At 45.9% G+C, this 24,936-nt stretch overlaps 2 protein-coding genes and 1 pseudogene across 3 annotated transcripts in view; 1 reads left to right on the top strand and 2 right to left on the bottom strand.

The window, feature by feature from the left end:
• Positions 1-3,913: 3,913 nt before the first annotated feature.
• Positions 3,914-5,550, bottom strand: LOC103666432 (annotated as a pseudogene).
• Positions 5,551-5,804: 254 nt separating this feature from the next.
• On the top strand, positions 5,805-16,757 carry SYNC (syncoilin, intermediate filament protein). Of its 2 annotated transcripts, XM_008694458.2 has the most exons (4): positions 5,805-7,248; positions 13,868-13,992; positions 14,172-14,248; positions 15,392-16,757. In XM_008694458.2, exons 1-4 carry the CDS (start codon positions 6,013-6,015, stop codon positions 15,400-15,402), a joined length of 1,449 nt encoding a protein of 482 aa, XP_008692680.2. In that variant the 5' UTR covers positions 5,805-6,012; the 3' UTR covers positions 15,403-16,757. The 2 variants fall into 2 exon arrangements, with proteins under 2 accessions (XP_008692680.2, XP_008692681.2); XM_008694459.2 differs by lacking the exon at positions 14,172-14,248.
• RBBP4 (RB binding protein 4, chromatin remodeling factor) overlaps positions 16,578-24,936 on the bottom strand; it is a 21,248-nt gene continuing 12,889 nt past the window's right edge. The window contains exons 5-12 of the mRNA XM_040619193.1: positions 24,643-24,758; positions 24,365-24,525; positions 24,142-24,268; positions 23,929-24,006; positions 21,877-21,953; positions 21,712-21,769; positions 21,510-21,620; positions 16,578-17,556 (exon numbers count right to left, since the gene is read on the bottom strand). Coding sequence (XP_040475127.1) covers positions 17,491-17,556; positions 21,510-21,620; positions 21,712-21,769; positions 21,877-21,953; positions 23,929-24,006; positions 24,142-24,268; positions 24,365-24,525; positions 24,643-24,758 — 794 coding nt within the window. The 3' untranslated portion in view covers positions 16,578-17,490. The remainder of the gene's footprint in view (positions 17,557-21,509; positions 21,621-21,711; positions 21,770-21,876; positions 21,954-23,928; positions 24,007-24,141; positions 24,269-24,364; positions 24,526-24,642; positions 24,759-24,936) is intronic.

The following is a 24,936-nucleotide window of genomic DNA, read 5'->3' as shown; positions in this document are numbered from 1 at the left end:
CACCGGGGTGATGCGGGGCCGGGAGCTGCTGGAGTCCTCCAGGTCCAAGGAGCCAGTGGCAGAAGCAGGCTGCTTGGAGTCCAAGGAAGCCTGAGGTCGGGGCCCCAGCGGGGCGGACTCCCTAGGCCTGAAGCCTCCCATGCTCTACTTGTCCCCAGCTCCTAAGAGAGAGAGAGGCATCTGTGGCTAGCAGAGGCCTGGCGCCGCTGGGGGGAGGGTGACAGAGGCAACCACAGCGTGTGGGGTAACAGCGCTGCCTGGGGGTCAGGAGGACAGGGTTCTATGTCCAGCTGGGCCCCTCGACCTTGGGCACGTTTCCTCTTTGGATCGCAGTCGACTTCTGCCTGCCTTCCCTCTACAGAGCCCCACCCTGGGATCCACAGGGAATGCGAACTCCCCTTGTGCTTAGGAGACGGACTCTCAGGGGACGCGGACACACTCACCGCTGTAACACAGAACACTAAGTGCAAAGATGAGGTGCGCACCCGGTGCCTTGAGAATGCAGTGGTGGGTTTGTCTGCAAAATACTTTGCAGAAGAGATGCAGTCAGAGCAGGGCTTGGAGGATGAGGAGACATTTACGAGTAGGGAAATCAGTACGTTTTGTTAGACCTGCTGGAGCCGTAGCCTGCTTTCGAACTCATGCCTGTTCTGAGAACAGAGTGGTCAGCGGGAGCTCCAGCCGGCTCTGGAGCCGGACGCCGTCTTCTCCAGGCTCCACCACTTACGTACAGGTCGTGGAGCTTTGAGTGAGTTCTCAGTGCTTTGGTTTCCTCATCTACAAAATGGGGGTAAAAGATAGCATCGCATACATGACTTTTCACATGAAAGACTTGCAGTCCTGCCTTAGACACAGTTACGTCATCCCAGGGGGGAGGACTCAGCAAGAGCGTGTGAGGACCGTCTGCCGGGAAAGCAGGGGCTCTACTGAGGATCGAAGGGGGTCCGGCTGGCTGAGCGGGGGCACCCTTCCTGGCGCGAGGAGCTCTACCTTTCCAGGCAGTGCAGGACTGTTCTCTAATCGGATGGTGTACAATGAGCTGTATTTTCTCAGCTGGATCCTTTAGACATAGTGGGCTAGGAGTAGGAGGTGTAAAAGTGTTAACCCATGTTCGGGATTGTCAAGCACGGGGTGGGCGGCAGGGAGTGTGTGAGATGAGGCTGAAAAGGTATGTTGGGGCCACATCGTTAAGGGTTTTGAATCTATGCTAGGCCGTTGGCTGTGCGCGAAGTGGGGCGACACGGCTACGTTCTAGCAAGCTGTGGCACTGTAGAGAATGGACTGGCGTGAGAAGGACGAAACCCGTTGGAAGGCTGGCACACGAGGGCAGGTGTGCAGTGATGACTTGGAGTCCGGCTCTGGCAAGGGGAGGAGGAGGGGACGGAGGCTGGAGACTTTTTCTGAGATCGGTCAGTTCGCAGGGAGTTGGCTATGGTGGGCAGGGGGGCAGGGAAAGAGCTGCGTAAGGATCATTGTTTCATCAACCTGCTGTATGGGGCTGTGCGTCTCTGCGCTGGAGAATACAGGTGTAGCAAGCCCAGGGAGAAGGGTAGTCTGAGATGTCAGGTGACACCAGATGAAGAGATCTAAACAACACCCTCTCTGGTAGAGTGACGGGGGCGAACTAGGTGACAGTTGAGGCCGTCCTCAAGCTTTAGATTTCAGCGCAGGTGCTGGGCTGTGTGAGGCCAGTGACGTCCGGGGCCTGGTGAAGCCACACTTGTGGTTTCCCGAGGGCCACGAGGGCCACCGTGACACACAGAATGGGAAGCCAGGGATTCCTGGGGTGCTAGAGAGGAGGACAGAATACACAACGATTTAGAAGAGAAATGATCTGGGGGCGCCTGGGTTGCTCAGTCGGTTAAGCGTCTGACTCCTGATTTCAGCTCGGGTCATGATCTCAGGGCTGTGGGATCCAGCCCGTGTCGGGCTCTGTGCTCAGCGTGGAGTCTGCTTGAGGTTCTCTCTCTCCCTCTGCCTCTGTTCCTCCCCCTGCTCGAGCACGCTCTGTCTCTCTCTCTCAAAATAAATAAATCAAACCTTAGAATAAAAATAATCTGTAGTGGGAACTTGGAGCTAAGATATAGAGCTTAAAACCTGGACACGAGTAGGCCTTTACTTTTTTTTAAAATGTGCTTTTAAAAAAAGAAAAAAATATATTTTATTTGAGAGAGTGAGCATGAGCGGGGTGAGGGGCAGAGGGAGAAGCAGACTCCCCGCTGAGCAGGGAGCCGATGCAGGGCCCGAGTCGGGGACTCCAGGATCATGACCTGAGCCTTATCATGACACTTAACCAACTGAGCCACCCAGGCGCCCCACAAGTAGGCTTTTTCAAGACAGATACGTTCTTCGATACAGGGACTTTTCATTTATACTTTATATCTGAAGTAGCTTTCTTGAAAACTATACTCAAATTTAGACTGTCTTAAAACTGGTGCCCATGGCGTATCTGAGTTCCCTTGAGCAAACCGCATAATCTCTCTCTTTTTTTTAAAAGATTTTATTTATTTATTTGACAGAGATAGAGACAGCCAGCGAGAGAGGGAACACAAGCAGGAGGAGTGGGAGAGGAAGAAGCAGGCTCATAGCGGAGGAGCCTGATGTGGGGCCCGATCCCATAACGCCGGGATCACGCCCTGAGCCGAAGGCAGACGCCTAACAACTGCACCACCCAGGCGCCCCTGCATAATCTCTTTTAACCTCAGTTTCCTTATCTGTAAGATGGGGATAATAAATATAACTACCTCACAAAAATGTTATGAGGATTAAATGAGTCGATAAAGGTAAATCATTCAGCACGGAGCCTGGCACAAATAAGACCTTTATAAGTGTAATTTATTGTTACTATTTCCATGGTAGTTTATATTTTCAAAGAATTGCTCAGAGGTCCAAGGTAGGTAAGATGTATTTGCAACAGGAAGGATCAAAGCCGGCTGAAGTCCAAAGAAACGGGAGGAGATTCCTTAACAGGAGCCGGTTAAGCTAGCAGGCAACTGGCAGCTGGCTTAAGGAGCTTCCCCGCAGAATCACGGTATCTGAATTCAAGAGTCTTCGACAGGCCAGAGGATGGGCCAATCCTAACAAGATGAATGAAGTTTTGCTCTGTTCTGTTCTGTTTTGGAGGGGGAGATGGGAAGGGGCAGAGGGAGAGAGAGGGAGACTCTCAAGCAGGCTCCACGCCCAGAGCGGAGCCCGACGTGGGGCTCAATCCCACAACCCTTAGATCATGACTGGAGCCAAAAATCAAGAGTCAGATGCCTAACCAGTTGAGCCACCTAGACACCCCAACAAGATGAATGGAGTTTTACAGGAACAAGAGATGTGACTTAAAAGCACTTGGTGTGAAAAAGTCTTTTTTTTTTTTTTTTTTGGTGTGAGAAAGTCTTTTTTTTTTTTTTGGTGTGAGAAAGCCTCAAGGTTTTTAGTCAAACTTAGCATTTGTCAACGATATGATAGAGCTGTTCTATATTGGCAATATTAGCCTTTATCAATAGGAGTGTAGTGTCCAGAGATTCACTGCTCAGAACACACCTGGGTACTGTTTCCAATACCCATCCCCAAGGGACAGTGACAATTTGGAAACTAGTCCAAAAGGAGTGACCCAAATGAGGAGAGCACTGGACACTTTGGCATGCATGGAATAGTCGAAAGATGTTAGTTTTCTTTAGGTGTCTAAAGAGCTTACATGAGAAAATAGGTAGGTTTGTCTGATTCTAGAAAGAGGAATCAAGCCTAGGTAAACATCGCAGACAAGGGGCGCCTGGGTGGCTCAGTCAGTCAAGTGTCTGACTCTTGGTTTCGGCTCAGGTTGTGATCTCAGGGTTGTGAGATTGAGCTCCGAGGTGGGCTCTGTGCTCGGTGCGGGCGTCTGCTTGTTCCTCTCTCCTCCTCTGTTCCTCCCCCATCTTCATTCTCTCTCTCTCTAAAATAATCTTTTTTTTTTTTTTTTAACCTACTGAGTCCCAGGCTCCTTTATTTAAAAACGTGATGTGGGGATTCAAAACAAGAGCATCCTTGAACTTTACCTTCCCTCCAACCAGTCCCCCCAACTCCCTGCCCCCGCGCCCTTTGTGTTCCCAAATCCTTTCTTAGTGAAGGAAGAACTTAATCCCAAAGCCCTGGTACAAAGCCCAGGTTCTCTTTCCCAGCTCGGCTCTTCTCCTTCCTCTGGCCCCCACCCTGGGAAGGGCCAGCACCGCAGTTTGAATGCATGGGAGAGCCTAGAGAGGTGACAGACACGGAGGGGGAAAGCCTTCACCCTCAGGGACAGGGACCGAGGAGTACAGGGTAGTGAAGCGAGGGCCCTGATAGACTGGGGTACCAAAATGGGGCCCTGGTGCCAGAGGAAAGGATACTGGTGCCCCTGAGAAAGGGGACCCAGCAGCCTCAAAATCATCTCGTTGCAATAGTCACTGCTTGACCGTTTGCCCTTCTGCCGATGATGGCAGAACCACACTCGGACCATGTCCTTCTCAAGGCCGAGCTGCTGGGCCGCGTGGCTGATAGGCTGCAGGGCGGCCTTCGGGCACCGCAGGAACAGCAGGAACACGCTCTCCAGGTGGCCTCTCACTGGATACTCGTTTGCTTTCTCTTTCGGGCCTGCACGAGGGTCTCTGCTTTGCATATCTCCTGTAGATTTTCGTTGTCAGCCTCCTCCACCCGCTTCTGCAGCGGGGGCCGCAGCTTACACGTGTCCTCGAAACTGAGCTGCAGGGCCTCAAAACGGCAGATGCGGGGGCGCCTGGGTGGCACAGCGGTTAAGTGTCTGCCTTCGGCTCAGGGCGTGATCCCACGGTCCTGGGATCGAGCCCCACATCGGGCTTTTCCGCTGGGAGCCTGCTTCTTCCTCTCCCACTCCCCCTGCTTGTGTTCCCTCTCTCGCTGGCTGTCTCTATCTCTGTCAAATAAATAAATAAAATCTTAAAAAGAAAAAAACACAGCAGATGCTCGTTTGGCTGAACACCTTCCTAAGGAGAACCCCCAGGGTGAGCCCCACATCAGCCTGAGTGTATCCCAGGGTGATCCTCTTCTGCTTCAGGAGCTTGGCAAATTGTTCCAGGTCTTTCTGCAGAGCTTTGATGTCTTGGGACTCCTCGGGGTTTTGCTCCAGCTTCTCCTTGTCCGGCTTCACAGCCCCAGGTGAGGCAGCACAGGGGTTGCTCTCCACCCTGGCTCCCCGCTTGCCCACCCGCCCTTGGGCTGAGAGGTTTCCAGGCTGCCTTGGGGCACCAGCCCTACTCCAATCTGAGGTCCACAGTGCGCCATTCCTCCGCAGAAGTCATATGGCGGGGGGCACGGGGGAATCCCCCACACCTCAGTGCCTGGCCCAACCCCTGGCCCAATTGCCAACCCACTGGGAGGGCCTGGGAAGCTCAGCCAGGTCAGAGGGTCAACCCAGCCGGGCTCCAGCCTCCCGGCCCATCGAGTCCACCACCCAGGGCAGGCAAGAAGGCCAAGTCGGAAGCCAGGTGTCCCGCCATGGGGGAATGCAGGTGCCCCAAGCCAGGGGCCTGGAAAAATGAGGGCTCTCCAAAGCTGCTCAACACCTCTCTCTCTTTCTCTCTCTCTTTTTTTTTAAAGATTCCATCCATTTATTTGACAGAGTGAGCGAGCCAAGTAGGGGGGAGCAGCAGGCAGAGGGAGAGGGAGAAGCAGGCTCCCTGCTGGGCACGGAGCCCGCCATGGGGCTCAATCCCAGAACCCTGGGATCATGACCTGAGCTGAAGGCAGACGCCTAACCAACTGACCCAGCCAGGTGCACCTAAAATAAATCTTTAAAAAAAATTTCAGAGAAGGTTTTCCTTCAACACTAGAATTTTCTTATGACAGTGGAACAAATAGCGGTGGCTCAGGTGTGAGTTTCCCGGCCTTAAAGGTATATATGTAAGCAGAAACTAGGCACTGACATCATGGGGATGTTGTCAGGGGACCTGAGCATGGCATGGCGCATCTGTGCACGGGGCTAGACTGCTGGAGGGGAGGGAGCAGACAAGTGCCCTCTGAGATGTGAGCATGGGATATAACCCTAATGGCTCCCATGGCCAACCATCCTGGGATTGTGGCTGTCCTCTCACTTTAAGTCATTTCTCTTGCAGGGAGACAAAAGCAGAAGCCAGTTCTCCTCTTGAAGAGGAGAACTCTGAATCCCCGCATGAGGCAGGGACTTTGGACCCAGAAGTGACTCTGTCTTTGAAGGGGACCTTGAACTTAGAGGACATTCTCTACCTGGGGGACCCAGGTGACTTCGACGAGATAGATGAGATATTCTGCGTGGAAGAGACGGAGAAGCCCGAGGAGACACTGTACATCGAGGAGACCAGGCAGCCAGGCGAGGCGCTGGACGTGGACGAGCCTGTGAAGCCAGAGGAGACCCTCTATGTGGAAGAGCCCACGAAGCCCGAAAAGACCGCAAGCCCAGAGCAGACCAGCGACAGGGGAGAGACCGTCACGAGCGAGGAGAAACCTAGCGGCGAGCAGGGCCTCAGCGCCGGGCCTGGTGCCAGCACGGAGAGCCTGAGCATAGAGGACCTGGAACTGCTGGAGGAGCGTTTCCAGCAGTGTGTCCAGGCTGTGGCCCAGCTGGAAGAGGAGCGGGACCAGCTCATCCACGAGCTGGTGTTGCTCCGGGAACCAGCCCTCCAGGAGGTGCAGCAGGTCCATCAGGACATCCAGGCTGCCTACAAGCTGCACGCCCAAGCGGAGCTGGAGAGGGACGGGCTACGGGAGGAGACCCGGCTGGTCAAGCAGAAGCTGTTCAAGGTGACCAAGGAGTGTGTGGCCTACCAGTACCAGCTGGAGTGCCGCCGGCAGGACGTGGCCCAGTTTGCCGAGCTGCGGGAAGTGCTGAGCGCCCGGGCGGCGCAGCTCTCGGAGGAACTGGCCCAGCTCCGGGAGGCCTACCAGAAGCAGAAGGAGCAGCTCCAGCAGCAACTAGAAGCGCCTCCCAGCCAGAGGGACGGGCACTTTCTCCAGGAGAGCCGGCGGCTGTCTGCCCAGTTTGAGAACCTCATGGCCGAGAGCCGCCAGGGCCTGGAGGCGGAGTACGAGCCTCAGCTGCTGCGCCTCCTGGAGAGGAAGGAGGCTGCGGCCAAAGCTCTGCAGAAAACCCAGGCCGAGATCCAAGAGATGAAGGAGGCCCTGAGACCCCTGCAGGCGGAGGCCCGGCGGCTGCAGCTGCAGCACCGGAACCTGGAGGACCAGCTCACGCTCCTGAGGCAGAAGCGAGACGAGGAGGTGCAGCAGTACCGGGTAGGCCCCTGGGGAGGGAGGCGGGACCGCAGTCAGCCGTCTCCCGGGCACTTGCAAGGATCCTCTCCTGTGTAGGAAGCACAGCTTACTCCTTGGGGCGTCACCTCCCTTCCTGACTCCACTCTTCGTCCCACGCAGGCAGGCCTGTGCTAGGGGCTGAGCGCCGTGGGCACCCCTCGTGCACGCAGCACCCCGACAGCGTGGTCGCTTGGGCCGCTCATCAATCCTCCAAATCACGTATTATCACTTTCCTCAAGGAGCAAACAGGCTCAGCGAGCTGGGGACTTTTGTACCCTGGTCTGACCAGCCCTGAGTGTTTCAGTGCACTTCCCACGCTACCGTTTTCCAATTCTGCGTGAATCGTGGTTGGGTGCAGAGAGCAAGAGGGGCGGAGGCCAGGCGGGATGTTCCTTCTCTCCCTCCCTGTGTATTCACCCTCAAGTCCCACCTGTCCCATCTCCGCCTGAAGCTTCCCAGTTTTAAAACTGGGATGAGGGACACCTGACTGGCTCTGTTCAGTAGGGCACGCGACTCTTGATCTCAAGGTTGTGAGTTCGAGTCCCACCCTGGGTGTAGCGATTACTTAAAAAACAAAACGGGTGAAATCTATAAAGCTCTATTCCTCATTTTCTTTTTTTGTGCATTGCCACCATTTTGCTTGTATTTGAGTTACTTCTGATTGAGTGTGAGCCAGTTCTAATCTTTTTTTTTTTTTAAGATTTTATTTACTAGTCAGAGACATGGGCGCACAAGCAGGGGGAGCTGCAGGCAGAGGGAGAAGTAGGCTCCCCACTGAGCAGGGAGCCCAACACCAGACTCAATCCCAGGACCCCGGGACCGTGACCCAAGCTGAAGGCAGACGCTTCACCGACTGAGCCACCCAGGCACCCCCTACTCTCTTTAGAGACAGAATGGGATATAAATACTAAGTGAAAACACCACAGACTGTGAGCTTTCAGAAAGGAGTATGGTTTACTTATTCCTGCCACTCCGGCTCAGAGCACGGGTCAGTTAAATGCTGACATAAGCACTGCTGACCACTGTGAGAGCCTTTCAGAGCAGTATTTTCATCTTTTGAAGCACACATTCCTTTGGATAAACTTAAAAAGCTTACGCCCTTCCGGGGCGCCTGGGTGGCACAGTCGTTAAGCATCTACCTTCAGCTCAGGGCGTGATCCCGGCGTTATGGGATCGAGCCCCACATCAGGCTCCTCCGCTGGGAGCCTGCTTCTTCCTCTCCCACTCCCCCTGCTTGTGTTCCCTCTCTCGCTGGCTGTCTCTATCTGTGTTAAATAAATAAAATCTTTAAAAAAAAAAAAAAAAAAAAGGCTTACGCCCTTCCAGAGATTCTGATACATCCTTCAAGGAACAAATCCACTGTTGAAAATGGCTGCATTTACTTCTCTCAAGATTTTGTCAAGCTTTCTGTAGCTTGTATTATGAAAGCAATGGGGTTTTTGGCCCTAACAGTGAATGTGTGTGTGCTACCCTCAGTCCCCTCCCCCACTGCTTTTTTATTGGTTCACAATCTAGTGAAAGAGTTTAATTTTGTTTTTTGAATAAATACTGTCCTTAACAGCTTGTACTCAGACATCAATGGCTGTAACCCAGGGGAGACAGTAGCATGTGATGTGAGAGAGGTGCAGCTACGAGTGTTGTAGGATAATGAAATCTAGTCATTGGTTAAGTCACGGAATACTTCAAGGAAGAATGGGTGTTATTTGAAGTTTAGGCAGGATCTAGACCAGTGCTGTCCAAAAGACATACACAAGCCACATACAGAATTTTAAACTTTCTAGTAGCCACATTAAAAAAGTAAAAATAAATAGGTGAAGGTAATTTTAATATATTTAACACAACATATGCAAAATGTGTAGTGAACTGGCTGCATGTGAGAGGTGAAAAATTGAAAGGTGGGGTGCCAGGGTGGCTCAGGTCATGATTCTGGGGTCCTAGGATTGAGCCCCGCATCAGGCTCCTTGCTCAGTGGGGAGTCTGCTTCTCCCTCTGCCCCTCCCTCCACTAATGCTCATGCGCGCGCGCTCTCTCTCTCTAGGTCTCAAATAAATAAAATCTTAAAAAACAAGAAAAAGAACAACAGAAAGGTGATTTGAACCGTAAAGGTAGGTTGGGGCAGATTATACTGGACTCTGAAATCCAGACTACGGAACGTGGGTTTTAGTCAGAAGTCAGCTGCATCAGTAAAGGTGTTTGACTCAAGGCAGTAACACGACTGCCTCTCTACTTTTAGAAAAAGTACTGGTGGCAGTGTGCAAAATGGGCTGGAGACCTAGAAGCTAGGGGACTAATTAGGAAGCTATGATAGGTAAGAGGAAAAAATGGTAGCGGGAATGTGAGGAAGGGGAGGAATTCGAGAACAAATGCGAAATAAACGTGGCCACTGACTGAAGGGGGCGGAGGTGAGAAGTCACAGAAGGTGAAACTAACTGGGACAGTGGCGCCATCAACAGGGAATCCTCTGGGAGAGCTTTTTTGTTTTTTAAAGATTTATTTACTTGAGAGACAGAGAGAGAGCATGAGCAGGGGGAGGAGCAGAGGAAGAGGGAAAATCCGACTCTGCTCTGAGTGTGGAGCCTGACATGGGGCTCGAACTCACAACTCTGAGATCACGACCTGAGCCAAAATCAAGAGTCAGACACCCAACCCAACCGACTGAGACACCCAGGTGCCGCCTCTGGGGGAGTTTCCTGACACAAAATGAGCGTTGTAGAATTTGTCCCCCTGTGATTTTCATCACTGTACCGGATTTGTTTCAGATCTGATGGTCCGTGCGTCTTTCCAAAGATCATTCTATGAAAAACACTCTTGAGGAAATGTCTCCTATCGCTGTATCATAAAGTGGGAATCAAGGGCTAAGTGAGCAAATTTTTCTGAAACAGCTTCCCAAACTGTTTGCCAAAGGTCACTTAGGGCATCTGACTACTTTTCAAGGGTACACTTCGGTCTTGCAATTGTAAACTTTGCCTTCCATCACCATCACCTCAAGTAGTTTATAGTCCAGGATGGAAACCAGATAAAATGAATATATTTCATAAAATCTAAGACACTTGATTTTAAAATGCACCCTGACCTGAGATGTTAAAATGTGAAAGTCTTAGAATCGATGAAATAATTTTCTTCAATGTGATAAACACTGTAATAGTTGTAGGAATAAGGAAGGCATGGTACCAGTAAAATAGATATAATTACCCTGCCTGGGGAAATACAGGGGAAATTTCATGAGGATTAATAGCTAGCATGTACTTTTAGTTCTTTACACGTATTAATTCACTTAATCCTCACCTGTCTGTGGGATAGGTATGAATTGGTCATTGGAAAAATGAGAAAAGAGATGAGACAGAGAAGTTATTTGTTCAGGGCTATGTGGCTAGGAGTGATGGAAGGAGATTCTGACCCTGTGCAATCAAGCTCAAGTTCACATTCAACTTCCACAAGGTGTTAGAGCTGAGCCTTGAAGAATAAATTCATTGGGTAGACAAGGGAAAGGCATTCCAGGCAGAGGGAATAGCTTACACAAAAGCATGGAAACACAAAAAGACAGTGTTTTGTTTTGTTTTTTACATATGTTATTTGACAGAGAGTGAGAGAGAGCACAAGCAGGGGGAGAGGCAGAGGGAGAAGGAGAAGCCGACTTCCCTGTGGAGCAGGGAACCTGACATGGGGCTCGATCCCAGGAACCCGGAATCATGACCTGAGCTGAAGGCAGATGCTTAATGACTGAGCCCCCGGGTGCCCCACAAAAAGACATTGTTAAGGGAAGTGAGCTCAGTGTGGCTGAATCATAAGGAATGTAAGCGGTAGAGAGAAGTGGCTGGAGAGGTGGACTGGACCAGACTGTAAAGAGTTTTATCTATTAAGTCAGTGGTTTTCAAAAAAGGTTTTCTCCAAAGCCACAGACCCTTTTCCCCAAACAGAATCTTACATAGAATGGTAAAAGTGAGGAGCTACTTTCTAACTGTGGCAAGGGCACTTCAAAATGGCCTCCTACTAGGGTTTCATGGAAAAGTCTAGGACCACTGACAGGACGGCAGCGAAGCAGTTGTAAAGCATGAGCTCTAAGCCAGTGGCAAATCCTGGCTCTACTGCTTAATAAGTTTTGTTTAATCTCTACATCCATCATGGGGCTCAAACTCACGTCCCTGAGATCAAGAGCCACTTGAGTGGCTCTTCCCACTGAGTCAGCCAGGCGCGCTTGGCTCTACCACTTCCAACTGGGAAACTCTGGACAAATTACTTAACCTGTGACTCCAGTCCCTCACATGTAAACTGGTATTGGTGATAATACACATCATAGGGCTGCGGAAGGAAGGAGTCAGGTAATATTTGTGATGCGCTTGCCATGGTGCCTGGCACGTACAGGTACGCGCTCTTAAAAATGGCAGCGTGCAGGATGAATGGAAAGAGCCTGGAAAGACCACTTATGAGGGAGAAATAATGTAAGATACATGAAGAAATTTGGGTAGGATTTGGTGACTGGTGCAGGAGGTGGTACGAGGAATTTGCTGAGAACGCTGTCCAAGTTTTTAGCTGAAATCAGTAGGTCGCTTATGCTGAACTAGTGTTTACTATCTACATATTTCACACCAAGCATTGTGTAGGGTGCTGCACAGGGACCTACAATCTGATTGGGAGTCAGACATGAATAAAAAAGATAGATAGTGATATAATACAGCAGAGACTGTCTAGGTGACAGACCGTATTTCCAGTACTCGATAGCCACATGTGGTTGTAGTGGCTTCCATACCACACAGTGCAGACCAGAGCGAAGTGTTCCTATGAAAGAGTAATGGAGGTTCTAGTTAGAGGTAGGGGTCAAACTAGAGGGGGTCTGAATGCAGACTAAAGTGGTGGAAAGCCTTTGCAAGACTGAGATGATGAAGCGGTTTTTGGAAAGTTAATCTGGTTGGTGCTACACAGCATTAAGACTGGAGATTGTCTATAATGCGTCACTCTAGCAATATTTACTTCCTCCGGTGACATCGTTCCTGCCAGTTTAGCACTGATGGTACAGACCAGCCTTCCCAAGCGTGTACTTTTATGTCTAAGCAAAATACAGGTTTGCTGGCTATCTAAGGGAGGCTTGGGAAATTGGGACACAGAGGTATGCAGATGCCTCCCTTCAGAAGACAGGCTTAGATGGTAAGGCTGCTTCTGCGTGGTGCCAAAGTATGGGTAAGGCACTAAAAAAAGGCCTTTTGATAAGGTTGTTGGAAGCTGAGATTCAGCCAGAGTATCAAACCCTGCAGACTGATGTGCTACAGGTGTACCAAGGATGACTCGGAGAACCAATTATTTAGATCCTTCTAGTAACAGCGTGTACCCAAACTGGATTCCTGTCTTATTATTCTTCAAAGTCTGAGGTGAGGTCATTACCCCTTTAAAATAGGACTTCCAACTTCAACCTTCCCTTCCCATCTCCCTCATGCTTCCTAAGGATCCACGCCAGCTAGCAAATATGCCAGAGACAGATCTGCTGACATCTTCCTTACCTCACTCCTCAGGCATTAATCCTAGGCAGAGACAGTTTACAGAACGTATCCTGTCTGGTTTTGGCAGAATGGGAAACAGTTATCTTAAGGCTCCTGAGTGCCTCCAGGGCATTGCTTCTTCATCTTCCAACTTAGCACTTTGGAATGAATTCAGTCTTTTAGTGTAATGAGTACAGGATATAGGAAATTAACAATTACAATAGCCAACATCCTAATAAAGCGCCTATTTGCATAGGATGTTACAGTTAAGGACCAGGTAGAGCTATCTTGCACTTCAAGGAGGTTTGAAAACAAAACTTGTGGGCGCTTGGGTGGTTCAGTCGGTTAAGCCTCTGCCTTCGGTTCAGGTCATGATGCCGGGGTCCTGGGATCGAGTCCCGCGTCCGGCTCCCTGCTCAGCAGGGAGTCTGCTTCTACCTCTGCTTCTGCCACCCCTCTCCCCCACTTGTGCTCTCTCTCACTCTCTAATAAATAAAATCTTAAAAATATATATATAAAACTTGTATTTACTGTTTTTCCTGTAAAACAACTGGAGTTCTAGGAGTTGAACTCTCCCGGAATTGCAGTTAATGACTGCTTACAAAGAATTTATTTTCCTTTTCTTTTTTTAAGCCCCATGCCCAACATGGGGCTCGAACTTAGAACCCCGAGATCAAGAGTCGCATGTTCCAGACTTAGCCAGCCAAGTACCAAGACTTGGGCTTCTTTTACGTTACGTCGTTTAAGTTGCAGGATGATAGAACTGATTATCCTAACAGAAACAAACTTGCACAGAGCCAGAGGTCCGTAAAACTCTCAGCACGCCAACTAGAGGACCAAAATCCTCCCCCACACTTAAGACTGCAACACAAACAAAAATCCCTCTGAGCACCCTCCCACCCTTTGCAGGATTCTACTGAACAGTCATCTGCGGATACAGACAAGACTCCTTTTCAGGTCACCATTGGCAAAAGCAGGATCGCTTTGTCCAAACACCTCTTTGAACCTCAGTTTCTCAACCTCAATACTGGTGTGAAGGTCAAACCCTGTGTAAGAAACTGCTTTACCAACTGTAACAATGTTTTTTACTGTTCTGCTCATTAGAGATGTTCTTGGCCTTCTCACTGCAGGATCAGCTGGAGGAAATGGAAGAACGAGAGAGGCAGTTAAGGAGCGGGGTGCAACTCCAGCAACAGAAGAACAAAGAGATGGAGCAGCTAAGGATCAGCCTCGCTGAAGAGCTTTCCACTTATAAGTCAGTTTTTGCTGCTACTCGCGTCTTAACCAACACTGGCTGAGGGGATGGTGGAGAGGGCAGATGTGGCTCCGGGGAAATTTCACTTAACAGGGAAGAGCAAAAAAAATGACTTGGGAGATTATTTCCAAATTGCACTCATCCATGACAAACAGAAAATGGATCTCTCTTTTTTAAAGGGCTATGCTACCCAAGAGCCTGGGACAGGCTAACGCCCCCACTTCTCAGGCTGGTGGAACGGAGACACAGTCTCAAGGTGATCCTTGAGGGTACAACAGTGGTGTTTGCATTATTGCTGCTCCTAACTTAACAATACTAATGCCTTGAAAAACTTAAAAGAGTGTGTCAAATGACAAGTCAGTTAGGAATAACGCGTACCTCCACATTGCCTGGCTTAAGCCTTCAGGGGTCACTTGGAATGTTTCAGTTTCTAGCAGGACTTAAAATATGCTCTAATTATCACCAGGAATTCTGTAACAGGATGACACGTCCGGGCTCTGTGCATTCTTACTTTCCTTGGCCTGTCCTACCCCACCTGCTATTCATAAATAGCTTCCTGAGAACAGCAGAGAAGACAGTTATGCTGTCTAATTCAGACTATGACAAAGGAGGCCAAAAGGCTAAATTAATCTGTAAGTCATAAAAAAGGCTCAAGTGGGTGTTGTTTATAGCCTGTGGGACAGGATTATTGCTTAATATATGAAACAAGCAATACACCTATCCATTGATTTCTTTATATACTCATGTTTTTATATTCTGTATAAAGTCCTAGATTGTCTCGGATAAAGAAACTAAGGATAAAAAAGGTCTGGGTCAAGTTGTATACTAGACGGATGCCCATAAATTTTATTCTTAATTTCCTAGTTAATCTTGCAAGTCTTGGATACAAACTCACAAATAACAATTATAACCAATACTTTTCCTAACTTACTAGCATTTTCTTTTACTGTGTTTTATCCAGGCATGACTGATAATGCTTATTGATGGGGAGACTAGAAAACCTTGTAATTGAGGAAAATGATACGTTAAACACCTCTGTGGATCAGATTAAAAGTACAATAGGGAAAGGGCAACAACTCGTCTTAAGAAATGAAACTACAGAATCCGGTCCTCTAATGCCCATGTAAGGTTAACCCGGGCAGAGAAAATCTCTAGCTAGCCCCTCCCATCACCACCACATAGGTTACCATTCATTCTATTTTGCAAATAGGAGGCACCTAAATAGGCATTTGGTGAGGAGAAATGCACCCCTAATCATATGCAAATTACACTCTAGCAATCTCTCCCCAACCTAGCCAGCACTAACTAAACTTCAGAAGTTCGTTGTGAACTTTACACTGTATTATTTCAAGTTGCACCAAGTATGAACTTATTCTTTTTTCTTTTCTCAACTTCACAGGGGCTGTTTAGAAACGTATGGCCGAATCTGTAACCCAGAAACAACAACAACAAACTTTTTAGCAAAGGATCACTAAGCACCCTTTGGACATACTTTTTTCCAGAGAAGGGAGTGCCAAGGACTTGGCAAGCAGTTCACCCTGGGAAAGTTACAAATACTGGCTGACCCGTTTTAAAAGATTTGAAGGCTGGCTGGAGGCAGAACACCATCAGTCAGGATTTAGGCGGAGTCTATTTCATGGGCGGCTGGTACCAATCTCAATGCACTTAGGAATGGAAAAATGGGCCTTCTGTCCTCTGGCAGCAACTCCCACGTGCACAGAGTAAAGGATGGATGTGTGGACACACTTTAGTGTTGTGAAGAACGTACCTTGCCTTGTGTTGATCCAAAACAAAAACCTTTTTTTGGAGTACAGATAGGGTCAAAAAGGCAGCCGATTTTCATGATATGGGTTTACAATTTGAATTCTTTTGTGCCATGAGTGTTAAGACTTTAAAATGAATCCTTTTACAAAGTTTAAGTCTGTGTGGACTCATACAGTTTACTCCTGTATCAAGATAATTTTCACAACACTCTAAAAGAACTACTGACTTGGAAAAAAGAAACCAATCTAGATTTGAACCTAAAGGTTTAAGGATATTCAGATTTTCCCAAAGACTGTACCTCATGAAAATGATTTTGGGTCAGTGATGTACTCCGTTAAATTGAGTGACTGGCAAAGAACCAGGCATTTTCTCTGGTTATGGCACTTGGTGATAAAGGCTTTCAAGAGCCTATTATTTCTAACCTCTAAGTACAGGCTCCAGTGAAAAACATACTGGGGAGATTCAACCTCTCTATGGGAAAAGGTTCAAACACCTTTTCCAAATTTAAAGTCTGCCTTAAACGCTCTCTGCCACATTGCCTTTGACAGCCCTGAAAGTCCATGTAGTTCTCTAGGGACAGCCTTCAAAAAGATGTTATGTTATCAAAGACTAATCCGTGTACCTCCGGCTCAGGGTTTCATGTCTTGCACTTTCCCTGGGAAGGAGTGAAGCTCTTTTCTATAGCTCTGGGTCTATTATATTTAATTCTGCTCTTGACAGTCAAAGACCATACACAGTAACTGTCCTCTGAACAACTCTTCGAGAAGCCAGACTGGTGTTGGATGAATGTTATATACCAAATAAAACCCATCGGCATGGGGTTACGTAGAAAAGCAATTTATTCCATTATAAGCACTTACACAGTTAGTCATGGAGAGTAACAGGCCTGCTGGTGAAACAGGTCACCCAAAATAGAGATGGTACCAAACTAGTGGTCAAGGACTAACTCCTAAAAAAAAAAAAAAAGCAACTCTTATCCAGGATTAATTTAATTTTAAAAACAAATACAAGCTATCAATTCACTCTTCTCAACTCAACTGGACAGTCTACCTGTGGTATAACTGTCAGGTAAAAACATACATCTTTACAACTTGGTGGTCCCAAGTTTTTAAAAAAACCATTTCACAGAAAGGAAAGAAATATGAAAACAGCTCAAGAAATACACTAACAAGCAAAAATATATGGGGAAAGAGGAACACATAGTTTTGACTTAACTGAAGAAACTCAGAGGAGACTGGTCTACATAGGAAAATGTGCATCCTGGAAAGTCAGGTGTGAAAATTTTAGAATAGGAATTTATATGACTCGAATCTCCCCCATTTCCTGAATAAAAATGACATCTTGTGGTATTTATACTTCATGGCTCAGACACCTACCTCACTTGGCTCTACTCCTTCTTCACTTTAGCTTTACTTAAAGGAGTCTGAAAAACTTGGGGATATAGCCTAAGAAGAAAAATAACCACACACAATATTCCCCTCTCTGTGACTACTTTAGACCTTTGTTACTAGAAAATTCCTGAAGAAAATTTAAATATAAGTCTGTGGCTTTACTGAATCAAGTCCCCCAGTTAATAGTTAGAAAACACCCTGTTGGGGCTAATAACATTGTTGATGGTACCTATCATAGAGGGATGGCCAAACAAAGTCTGTGTCTCAAAACCAGTGTTAAATCAATCTCAGGGTTGAGAGGGAAAAAAAGGGGAGTCTAAAATCACAAGAAGTGCAGACATATCTAGGACCCTTGTCCTTCTGGATCCACGCTTCCTTCAGGATCTTCATCATTATAAATGTTCTCTGCCTGCCCAAAAAAACAAGAAACAGAGAAAAGGATAGTTAGTAAACATGAAGGATACTCTGGAAGTTAAAGTTTCAAAAACAGACAAGGCCAGGGAGACAGACTGTGCGCCACAGTCTCTGTAGCAACTATTCAATTCTGCAGTTGCTGCATGAAAGCAGCCAGGGACCATCTGAGAATGAATGGGTACGGATGGCTGCGTTCCCGGAAAAACAGGCAGCTGGCCCACAGACCAACTAGATTAGGACATTCCCACAAAACTGAAGTATGGTTACTGTTTGTCTTGATACTCGACCTTCAGGAGTCCTTCTACTGGACATTACTCACAAGAGTCAGAAAGTAAAAACAGCACAAATGTCCATCAAATGACCAATGAATAAATAGAAATGTTATCTGGCAAAAAAAAACCCACAAAAAACAACAAACCACTAGTCACATATTGCATTATTTAATTTATATTATATTAAATGTCCAGAACAGACAAATCCATAAAGTAGACTGTGGGCTACTTAATGCTGGGTGGACTGGAGGAAAATGGGGAGTGATGCTTAATGGGTAGAGGGTTTTTCTGTGGGGTAAATTAATGTGATGATGGTTGTATTAATTGTGATTATAGAAAAAAACAAATAAATAAATTAGAAAGTATTCATTAAGAGCCCCCCCAAACCATGGGTTTCAAAACTCAATTTATAAGTCTTTTTAAAAGAAAACTGCGCTAGCATAAAATAAACTCTACTGCTTTTACTTGATGAAAACGTTGCATCCAAAGGCATAATCTTAAATACAGAAAACACTTCCATTTGGGCAAAGTTTACTGTTCTTACTTAGCACCTACTATGCTCAAATCACTAGGCTACATACTGCAGCAGATGGGATAGTCTTGTCTTTAAAGAGCCCGTATCTGACTGCAGGAACAGGGAAGTATACAACGGTTTCATGATTTCTGATGACAAATTGTAGTGTCTTTTTCACCCAACTGGATGTCTAACAATTCAGTCCAATCCTGACACTAACGGCACCTAAAAGTAGTGTCAGCCTCCACGGGTTTAAGGGCCTTGTCCCCAAGACTATGATCCTCACTTCAGAGGCCAGCGTCAAGCCCTGAGTGCCTAGACTGCCCCTGTACTTCTGTCCAACTTGGCTATCAACTCGGGGGTTCCCACAAGCCGCCCCCGCAACCCCGCCGCCTTAGGTTTGATAATTTGCTGGAACGACTAATGGAATCATGAACATGTTTTACTTACTATTACCAGTCTACTATATAGCTTACAACTCAGGAAGAGCCAAATGGCAGGGAAGCCCAGGGCAAGGCGAGAAGGGAATACAGAGCTTCTAGGTCTTCTCTGGGTAGCATCAATATATTCAACAACCCGGAAGCTCAACGAATCAAGGGGTTACAACACAGAGCCATTTCCAGAGTTTTTACAGAGCTCAATCCCCTCTGCCTGTGGGTGGGAGGGACTGAAAAGTTCTCCAATTACCTATTTAGTCTTTTGGGAGATCAGCCCCATCCTGAGGCTGTCCAGGGGCCCTAAGTTACCTAGTTGGCCTAAACTCAGGTGTGGCCAAAAGGGGCTCCTTATAAACACCAACAGAGACTCCTACCACTCAGACAACCCCAAGGGTTTTAGGAACTTGGACAAAGACCAAGTATTTTCTTGTTTTACAATTCTTTTTTTTTTTTCTTTTACCACAATTCTAAAAAAACTAAGTAAAGAAACAACCTGGCCTGAAGGTGATGTAGTTCAATCTCCTACAACATTCCCACGGCAACTACTAAAATACCTTGAACTGACAGGCTATCCAAGGCAGCACATTTCACCTTCCTGTCAGAACTCTTAACTTTTTTTTTTTTTTAAAGATTTTATTTATTTATTTGACAGAGATAGAGACAGCCAGCGAGAGAGGGAACACAAGCAGGGGGAGTGGGAGAGGAAGAAGCAGGCTCATAGCGGAAGAGCCTGATGTGGGGCTCGATCCCACAACACCAGGATCACGCCCTGAGCCGAAGGCAGACGCCCAACCGCTGTGCCACCCAGGCGCCCCAGAACTCTTAACTTTTTATATTAATTATATGCAGATGTATTACAAGGAAAAGGTGAGGTAGATTTTCTGTTTACATATGTAATACATACTTATTATTAGAAATTATAATACTGAAAGGTATAAAGAAGAAATCCAAAAACCTCCTAAACATACCAACCACATTATGGAAAATAGCCTTCTAAATAGTTACATATAATTAAATTCAAGACTAGCTACAATAACTTTATTTTTTAAAAGCTTTTGTTTATTTATTTGAAAGAAAGAGGGAGAGAGGGAAGAAGGGAGAGAAAGTGCAAGTGAGGAAGAGCAGGGGCCAAGGGGGGGCAGAGGGAGAAGCAGACTCTCCGCTGAGCAGGGAGGCCGATGTCGGGCTTGATCCCAGGACCTTGGGATCATTACCTGAGCAGAAGGCAGCCGCTTAACCAACTGAGCCACTCAGGCGCTCCTAGCTACAATAATTTTAATATGAGGGATTATAACATACTATCATTTTACAATCTGCTTTTTTTCCTACTTCATGTCATGAATATCTTATAAAACTAAGCATATTTCTTTTTGATACATGATATTCCAAAGTATGGGTATACCATATGATCTGTTAATCTCATAGACCACAAAAACTCTCATTTCTTTTTCTTTTCATTTCATTTAACTTTGATTAATAGTGCTATTCTTTAAGAAAGTTCTGATTTTTTTAAAAAAGATTTTTTATTTATCTGACAGAGAGCGAGCATGCGTGCATAAGCAGGGGGAGCAGCAGAGGGAGAGGGAGAAGCAGGCTCCTTGCTGAGCCAAAGGCAGACACTCAACCAACTGAGCCACCCAGGCGCCCCAAGAATGTTATGATTATTAAAACATATTTCCTCATGTTGAGCCAAAAACTTTCCCCTGGAGCTTATTCCTACCTCTAGATCTATCCTAAAAACAACAAAGTTTTTTTTCCCAAATCTTTCATTAATCAGGCTACCATCATTCAAAAGTTCCACAATAAAAAAGAAAGAAAGAAAATTGTGGTAAAGATACATATAAAATTGCCATCTTAACCATTTTTAAGTGTACAGTTCAGTGGCATTAAGTCCATTCACCCTGTGTGCAACTATCACCACCATCCATCTCCAGAAGGCAAGCGTTTCTTATTTTGCTATATATTAGGCATTATTATCTTTATGAAATTCCAAGGACTCTGGAAATTCAAAAGAGGGTGAACACTTCCCAACTGGGGTATAAAGGACAGGGAGGTTTTTGGAATCTAGTAATATTTCTTGAAGGAATGGCAGTATCCGATGCTGTGCTGTTGTGGTAGAAACCATGCTAGGCATGTCCAAAGCCACAAGCCACTTCGAAGGAATGACCATTCCCAGAGATTCAAATGCTTATAAAGCGGGGAAAGCACGAGGCCAGCAAGGAGGCTACTGCAACAGTCTAGCAAGTTGTAATGAGAACCTGACCAAAAAACCAGGGTGTGGAGTAGAATCAGGAAAGCTGGGTACGTAAGTGTGTATGAGTACAGATACGAGAAACAATGAAGACAGACAACGTAAAATCTGGTCAGTAAACTAGACCTTGAGGTGAACAGATAATGAAGAACTCCTGAGTTTTCAAGTTGGTTGAGCTGGGGCGGGGGGGTGGTGGTGACACTGGAGCCAGATAGGAAACAGAAAAATCAGGAGAAAAGGGGAATAAGGAGAAGGGGGAGAGAAGTTTGGTTTCCTTAAGTTTGAAACACGAGTGGGATAAGCAGATAAAGGTAATGAGCAGGCAGTTGAAAAATGATAATGTGCAGCAAATGCTAAAGTCATACTTGGGAGTAAACTCACCAGAGATGCCAGCTGTATTCGTAAAGTCCATAAATATGAGGTGATACCACATCTCATTTACCTAATGTCCCCCGAATAAATGACAACACTTACCATTTGCCACACTTGCATGATATTGTCTTCTGATACAGAACAAATCACCCAAGGTTCATTGGGATTCCAGGAGAAATCAGATATCTTGGCAGTGTGACCACCATGAATAAACTGGAAGTGGGAGGAAAACAAAGATATGAAAGGCAGATAGAGGACAATAAATAACAGACTATTTCACTATTACTCAATGTGCAGAACATACCAACAATTCTGGTGGCCCATCTTCTGCATCTTCCGGGGACTGTTCCTCTCCAATTTTACTAGCACAAAAAGATTTTTAAAAGTTAAAACAGACTTATCCCAAGTAACTAATTTGGAAAAGTATAAAGAAAATAACTCCACAAAGAGTAACCAATATAAGACTCACCTTAAATCCCAGACATTCAGTCTGCGATCAGTACCACTGGAAGCCAAAATAGTCTCATTGTGAGGTGACCACTGAACCTACGGTCAGAATGAAGGAAACAGAAAAGCTGTTATTTAGAAAATTGAGGGGGAAATACCTAAATTATATTTAACAATGTAAGAATTCCATAAATAAAAAAGAAATCAAAGTATTTTAGACATTATAATTAAAACTGACAGCTGGGGGGGTACCTGGCTGGGTCAGTTGGTGGATCATGCAACTCCTGATCTTGGGGTTTAAGTTTGAGCCCCAGTATAGGTGCAGAGATTACTTAAAAAAAAAAAAAAATAAAACATTAAAAAACCCACAAAAAACCTGATAGGTAGATAAGACGGTTTCTTGTATGAAGATAACCTATCACTAAACCCAGGATGTCAGCTTTTGTTCTATTTCATTTTATTTATTAAAAAAAAAAATATATATGTATTAAAGATATTGAAGTAAACTATCATAGAAGTTTTTTACATAGAAATCTTCACACATAGAAGATTTTTAATTTTTTAAAAAGATTTCATTCATTTATTTGAGAGAGAGTGAGTGAGCGCAGGAGCAGGGGAGAGGAGCAGAGGGAGAGGGAGAAGCAGCCTGACATGAGGCTGGATCCCAGGGCTGGGATCATATCCTGAGCCGAAGGCAGATGCTTAACCAACTGAGCCACCCAGGCACCCCAACATTTTTAATTTTTAAGTAAACTCTACACCCTATGTGAGGCTGGACTCATGAGTCAAGAGTCACATGTTCCACTGACTGAGTCAGCCAGGTGCCCCATATCTTATATTTTTGAATATCTGATCTTAATCTAGTCTTACTAATTCTGGCTTCTGGCCAAATGTAATCCACTTCTGACCTTAGAACTAAAGTATGGAATACATACATACAGTATCTATTTTATCAAGTCCTTATTATGAATTCATATTACACATAAAACTGATAAAAAAACTACAAACAAGGACAAAGAGACAGGATAAAGACAAAATGTTCATTGGAGCAGGCTAAGAGTAGAAAATTAGGTTAAGCGAGACTAAGTGCATAGGAGTATGGCTCACCTGGAGCCTAATTCAGAGGCCACTTTCACACACCAAAATTAACTTTGATCACCCTTAAGTTCGTTTTTTTTTTTTTTTTTAAGATTTATTTATTGGGGGGGGGGCGGAGAGCACACAAGCAGGGGGAGCAGAAAGCGGAGGGAGAAGCAGGCTCAGATCCCAGGACCCCGGGATGACGACCCGAGCCAAAGGCAGCCACTTAACCGACTGAGCCAGCCAACCGTCCCCCTGCCCTTTTTAAAGATTTTATTTATTTACTTAAGACAGAAAGAGAGCGAGCGAGCACACGTGCACGCAAGCCAGGGGAGGGGCTGAGTAAGAAGCCTGATGTAGGGCTCCATCCCACGACCCCAGAATCATGACCAGAGCCGAAGGCAGCCCCTTAACCAACTGAGCCACCCCAGTGCTCCCACCCTTAAGTTCTTAACGCTTAACTAGTCTTCCGTTATGGTGCATCTAAATGGGCCTCTCCTTGCTATAAAACTGTAAGCTCTCTGAAAGCAAAGACTATATATAACATATTCCTCACAGAGTCCTGGCAATAAGCGTTGAACGTAGTACCACATTTCTTGAATTGAATCAGAGAGCTTTTTGCATGTTAAGAAAGGAGCTTAAACTGACGAGGCAGAAAACTTGGAGCTAGTGCTTTTGGCTTCAACTGCAAAATCAATAGACATGGCAAGTTCTGGAAATAAGGGAAGAGACAAATGTCAGGAACCATGAATACAATTATCAGGCACTGATTTTCTTAATACCTCAAGAGTGTAAGTGGCCAATGACCAGTTTGAGCAAGTATAGAAATAACAATCCTAATTCCTACAGAGATTAGCACAGATATGTAGATTTCGATTATTGATAATAATGGGATAAAGCACAAGTGTGCCTACTCACACATCCAGGTTTTCCTTAAAACAAACAAACACGAACACACACACACACACACACACATAGCATTAGTTTCTCTTACCTGGAATATTTCATCCTTATGTGATTCAAAGGAATGCAACTTAAGTTTCAGATTTCTCAGATCCCACAAGGCAACAGTCTATGTACAAAAAAGAAAGCAAGAGTAACCAGTAATTTTTTATGAAAAGAAAACCCACAACTGAAAAGACCTCAGTTTATTCAAAGGAAGCAAAAGAAATTTACCCAACGTTTTCTTAAAATAAGTCAAACTGACCTTGTCGGCTGATCCTGTGGCAAGAATGAACTCGCTGTAAGGATTGAAAGACAGGCAGTTCACTTCAGCAGTGTGAGCATCAACTGAGTGGCTTGGTTTGGAAGTATTGTTCGAACGCGTATCCCAGCTTTAATGAAGAAGGAAAAACAGGAAAAAAGCTTGAAATAGGTAATATATAAGATTTAGACAATAAGGAAACAACTAAAACATGGATTCTACTCACATCATAAGTTTCTGATCATCAGCAACTGACCCAAACAGACTCTCATGGAGCAGATGCCAGGAAACATCTTCTACTACTGCTGTATGCCCTGTAAAGATGGTCTTCGCATCCACAACTTTTCCTTCCTTTGGAACAGCACTGATGTCCCAGAGGCAGATGGTCTGAAATGTAAAATTAACTATTATATAAATGGCAGATTCTCACTTCCCCACATACCCCAGAAAAGAAACCGACTGATAACTAGCCCAGATTTGCTTCAAAATGAGGAGGATACGCACATGGTCATCTGAAGCACTAAGTAAGTGCCCACTGAGATTTGGGTTCCAAGAAAGTCCGTAGCCTTCCTTCTGATGTCCACGAAGACGCAAGTCTGGGTTGCACTCTCCAGAAGGGTCTGCAAATTAACAGACATATCAAGACTACCCAGAGTCTACTGCCTCTTTGGGTCTACAAAGCATAATGGAATTTTGATGAAGAGGTCTAAAGCTCTTCGTATTTATAGTAATACAGATCCATTACGATCAAATTTATAACACTTAAAACGCACCATCATTCTGTTCTGTGCAAAAAAG

The sequence above is a fragment of the Ursus maritimus genome, unplaced genomic scaffold (assembly GCF_017311325.1).
Source record: "Ursus maritimus isolate PB19 unplaced genomic scaffold, ASM1731132v1 scaffold_32, whole genome shotgun sequence".
Classification (NCBI taxonomy): domain Eukaryota; kingdom Metazoa; phylum Chordata; class Mammalia; order Carnivora; family Ursidae; genus Ursus; species Ursus maritimus.
The sequence above is the reverse complement of the archived record's forward strand: the minus strand, read 5'-3'. Positions and strand labels throughout refer to the sequence as shown.